Source organism: Psammomys obesus, unplaced genomic scaffold, assembly GCF_907164565.1.
Source record: "Psammomys obesus unplaced genomic scaffold, mPsaObe1.curated_primary_1811, whole genome shotgun sequence".
Classification (NCBI taxonomy): Eukaryota; Metazoa; Chordata; class Mammalia; order Rodentia; family Muridae; genus Psammomys; species Psammomys obesus.
In genome coordinates this window covers 44,013,835-44,019,082 of record NW_026585644.1, presented here as the reverse complement: position 1 = coordinate 44,019,082, position 5,248 = coordinate 44,013,835, and the positions used below count along the sequence as shown (strand labels likewise).

General features: G+C 44.4%; 1 protein-coding gene across 3 annotated transcripts in view; it reads left to right on the top strand.

Annotated features, from left to right (window-relative positions):
* Cdkl4 (cyclin dependent kinase like 4) overlaps positions 1 to 4,127 on the top strand; it is a 34,388-nt gene extending 30,261 nt beyond the window's left edge. For 2 of the 3 annotated variants that reach the window (XM_055618825.1, XM_055618833.1), the window contains exons 9-10: positions 370 to 504; positions 2,478 to 4,127. In XM_055618825.1, coding sequence (XP_055474800.1) covers positions 370 to 504; positions 2,478 to 2,579 — 237 coding nt within the window. In that variant the 3' untranslated portion in view covers positions 2,580 to 4,127. Of the gene's footprint in view, positions 1 to 369; positions 505 to 1,450; positions 1,611 to 2,477 lie in introns of all 3 variants that reach the window. The other variant, XR_008721473.1, reaches the window with a different exon arrangement.
* Positions 4,128 to 5,248: the final 1,121 nt, after the last annotated feature.

Genomic DNA, 5,248 nt, shown 5'->3' with positions numbered 1-5,248 from the left:
GTGTGTGTGTGTGTGTGTGTGTGTGTGTGTGTGTGTGTGTGTGTGTGCGCGCGCACAGACATGCCACAACATTTGTGTGGAGGTCACAGGACAACTGTGGATTTGGTTCTTTCTTCTGTGCATTTCCGGGGGTTGAACCCTTGTCAGTCTCGGCAGCAAGCACCTTTGCCTTTGAGCCAGGCAAGCAGTTTATGTGTCTGGGGATCAAACACAGAACCCCATGTGGGTTAGGCGAGCACCCTACCAATCCCAGCCCGAGGCTGGCCTTAGTAAACCAGGCTTGCCAACTCGCTGTCTGGAGTTTTGGGTGTACGGTAACCAAATAAGCCAGTCTCTTAAACCTGTTTTGCTCTTTCTCCCCTTCCAAAGGGGTGTCTGAAGATGAGCCCAGATGACAGGCTAACCTGTGCCCAGCTGCTGGACAGTGCTTACTTCGATTCTTTCCGAGAGGGTCAAATGAAAAGAAAAGCCCGCAGTGAGGGAAGAAGCCCACGGCGGCAGCAGGTACTGTTCACAACTTGAAGCCATAGAAAAGTACTTTTTTTCCTACTTTCCAAAGGGAGGCGAGAGGAACACCCAGCACTTCCGTTGCTGTTGTTCTGAGTTGGTTGTATTCACCTCAGAAAATATCAGTGGTTACTGTAATAAACCCCACAACTGTGAAAATAACCAGCTTGTTGAAAAATCTTATTCAAATCATACATGTCTACAGCTGGGGGGGTCATTTTGTTTCCCAGGTTGGTCTCCAACTCTTGGGCTCAAGTTGACGCCCCTATCTGAGCCTCCCAAGTATCTGGGATTAGAGGTGAACAGTACTGCGCTCAGCTTGCAATTGAATTAAATATCGGATCCTTTCTGTTACACTGATTGGATACACAACCTGCCGAAGGAAGTACCAACAACCTAACCAGGGTGGCCTGATCACACTTGGCTTTGCTGACCCTGGGACAGACCCCGCCCCTTTCACCAGCCTCTAGTTGCTCCTCTTTTGCCCCCCAGGCAGGCAGCCCAGACTGCCTTTCTAGGCCTTTCTTAGAAACTAAGGACAGACCTTTCCAGATCAAAAGGAAGAGACCAGGGCTGGGGCTAGCTCAGTGAAGGATCACTTGCCTAGCAACCAAAACCTATACTGCAGTGGGCTAGTGTTACAGAACAAGATGGCAGGCTCCTGTGACGCCAACTCTGCAGAAGACTTTGAAGTAAAACATAAACCTCGTGAGAGGTTTGTCATGAATTCTTTTCTCTACATCAGTATCAAGAATAAGTACTATCTAACATATAAAAGGTACTTAAAACATATCTACATAAAAAAATAGATGGATGTTATTTATTAATAAACCCACCTAGTAATTCTCAGTTTATCAGTGGCTGACGAATGCTTAATCTTTTTTTTTTTTTTTCTTAATCTTCCATCTTTGATCTAATTTGTGGTCGTTTATCTGTGCGTTAGCATGTCTTCCATAAAGAAAACAGCCTTCAAAGCTCACTGGGACAAAAGATCATGTCTGCTTTGCTGGACCAAACTATGTGCTGTTAAACCCCAGCACTCCAAAGCAGCTAAAGCCAGATCTCCTTTGCTTTAGGAACTGCTCCGGGGAATTTGTCTCAAGGTAGCGCGCTCGTGCTCTCTCTCCCCCCCCCTCCCCTCTTTCTCTCTCTCTCCCCTTATTTCTTTTTCTCCCTGTCTTTCATATTCTCAGTCTTAGGCCACTCAGCCATCCTGACACCACTATTCTCTTAATGAAGTTCTCTCCAGGTTTTATAAGAAAGTCTCCCCTTCCCTTCAGGGCCTCATCATATTTGCATTGCTCACATATTGTCCCATCTCTGTCCAATGCTCTCCCCCACCCCCACCTCAAGGCCCGGTCCTGGTTTTGAGGCCCTCTCTCCTAACAATCCTCACTCCTGAAGGGTGGCTGTACATCAGCTTCCTTTCGCTGATGGACCGCTGCCTTCTGTTGTCGTTATACTTGAAAGAAAGGATAGGGGAGGCAGAAAGGAGGGGGAGAGGTCTGTGTGCTCCTGTTGCTTGGCGCCACAAGTTCAGGCGTGTGCCCACACATGGACTCTGGATCTCCTTGTGGTCAGTTATGATTTCCTCAAGGCCAGTGTCAGTGGAAAAAGCCTCACTTTTCAAAACATGATGTGACCAAGATGCTGTCTCCAGGGATTCTTAAGGAATAACTGGTGACAATCTTTTAAACATTGACTGCATGCTCAGAAATACCATATTGAAGTAAGTAACAGTACATGGGAACCCTGAAATAACTCACAGAGCCAAATTTCCACTCAAGTATCAGAGGAGCACAATTTTTGAAAAAGGGAGCAAGCATAATTTAAAAATGGTTGACTTTTGACATCTTTGTGCTGTGTATGTGTCTTTTTTGTTGTTGTTATTTTAATGCTTCTAACCCAAATGGTACCTACAGGAATGGTTTTCAACTTACTTTCTCATTTTTGTCTTGTTCTGCTGTTAGAATCAACTGTTGCCCCTTATACCCGGAAGCCGCCTCTCCCCGACACCTGATGGAAGAAAACAAGGCCTCCAGTTAAAATTTGAACATCTTCCAAACATTTAGGGAACCTGTTCCTCCCAGGGCATTCATTTAATATGTATATATTTTGTACAAGATAGGAATCCTCAGTGTTTCACATCAAATGAATGACATGAGTAGGCAGGTGCCCCCAGAACTGCTTTGCTCTGCTCATCACTGATTCCCTTCCCTGGGAAGACACCAACTTTGTCTCCTAGAACACTCTCCTTAAATGTTGTCCAGCCAAAATGGCACATCCAGAGGAGATGCTTTAACTTGAGCTGTAACCTCCTCAGGCAATTAGCCCTGTGAACCTGTGGGCTTGTGCCTCAACTTGGGGGAAGATTTCTGGGTATCATCCCCCTCCAGCGGACCATGTAACTTCCTGAAGCAGGATCGGATCTGCTGGCTACTCTGGAGTGGTGGGCATGGAGCCTCCGCACTGGAATCCCTTCTCAGAGTTGTCCGGCCTTGCCTTATCCTGCATTTCCACTGCTACAGCATGGTGACCGTGAAAGGGGGTCCAGGATTACCTCTCCACTCCAGGACAAACTCGACTGTGTTTGGCATGAGGCGTTGATGATTCTGATCTGAAAGCAAGCTAAAGAAGATGCCACACGTGAGCAGAGAAACTACAAGGAATCGCCTACCATGTGACAGCAATGTCCCTGAGTCACTGGCTGCCCTCTCGAAGGCTGTCCCTGGGGCACCATGCTTTCTTTTCCTTTTTCCTTCTTTTTCATCTTTTTTAATCTATTTGTGAGTATGAGAAAGAGGAGGCAAGCAAAGAGAGGCCTCATATGTGAAAATCAAAGGACAAGTTGGAGGCCAGCCTGACCTACATGGCAAAACCTTGTCTCAATACTCTCCAAAAAGTCCATCGAATCCAAGACCCTGCTGCTGAGTGTATAAAATACAAATAATTCCTGCATGCGTAGAACGCCACTGTTGCCATTTGTTGAAATATCGGAAGCTACAGCGGGAAGTAGAAATGTCTTTGCCTTGGTGGGTATCTGAGCATTTCATTTCAGACCTAATTATAGTCAGATTAAAACGTCAAACAATGACTGTGGATTACTCTACATTTTAAAATGATACCTGTTTCAGTTACTTTAAACCTTGTGAGAGACTGGGGGTGTAGCCGAACCAGTGGAACTCTTGCCTAGTAGGCAGGAAGCCCTGGGTTTCATCTCTAGCATGGAACAAAACCGCCGTAGTCACACCTGCCTGGAAATAAAAATTCAAAGTCACTGTCCTTGGCCACCTGTAGACTTCAAGGCCATGCTGGGCTAAAATTTCCCAGGCATGTTTGTATCAAGGGGCAAGACGGGAGATTCCAAGTTCAAGGCCAGCTAAGGCTGCATACTGAGGTTCTCCAACAAAACAAAAGGAAACTAATAGAGTTGTTAACAGTGGTCGCTGACCATCTCTCTAAATGTCATGCTGAAAACATGTGTTTTCTGATTTTTACTGGTTATTTTAGAATGTGTTGGAATAGCAGTGAGTCTATTTCAGATCACTTAAAAGTTGTAGCTATTGTAATTAGCATTTAATCATTAGCATAATGGTAATCTAAACTATTAAAGTTTATTGCAAAGCAGTTTGGATTGAATTATGTTAAATGTATTAATATTAAATAAATGTATTTAAAAATTTTAACTTAAGATGTTTAGGAAAGCTACGTAAGGATTAAACACTTTAGTGACTGTATATTTGTGTATATAACTTGACTCTTCTATAATTTATTTTAATAAAAGCTAGAAACATTACTGTCTCCCAATTTCTATTCCAATCAACTAATTATTAGTCTATTATCTAATGCTTCATACTTAAGTGAGAAAATTTGTCATCTCTGTCTGTGAGTCTCACCACGTGCCTTCCGACAGGTTGCATTTCTGAATAGCTGACCCAGCAAGCTGCTCTTATGGGAATTTTTACAAATGGGAAACGAACAAAATGTCTTCCAGGCTGCCTAGCCAGACACTCAGCTCTGAGAGCATCTTGGCAGCTTGACCGGGAGGCTTCGAGAGTCTTTCTATTTCAATTTATCAGCATCTTCCTCTACCCCTTTAGAGTCCTGCAGAAGGCGCGTGGCCTGCATCTTCAGTTTCAGCTTGCAGAGCACTTTGTGTGGGCTCACAAAGGGAAAGGCATTCGAGACCAAACGAAAACCAAACGAGCAAAAGAGAGAAAAGCAATTCATAGTGAGGTCATCTTTCAAATACGCTTCACCTCTTTTCTCTAGAACTAATCTTCTTTCAGTGTTGATTGAGTGTGTGTGTGTGTGTGTGTATGTGGGGGGGGGATATGTGGTGTGTGCATGTATACGTATGTGTGGCACACCCAGTGGGCACATGTAGAGGTCAGAGGTGAGGTATACTCCTCAGTCCTTTCTCCACCTTATTCTTAAACATTTGTTGGTGTGTTTGTTTATCCCATGCCATCAAGATGTGACGTCCACTTCATCCCACTGCCCTTTCCATCCAGGGTGGCTGTGTGACCTCCTGAGGCACAGACTGGGCTGAGCTTTCTAAGGCCTGGCAGCTGTCTTCTCTCTGGGAAGACAACCTAGCATTGCCTGAGGCCCTGAATTCAAACCTCAGCACTGAAAAAAAAAAAAAAAAAAAGTGTTGTATGAAACAATAAAACAATTGTATTAATATGGTTTGTAATCTAAGAAGCTATGTAATAGTAATTGTTCTCATCACCCTCCA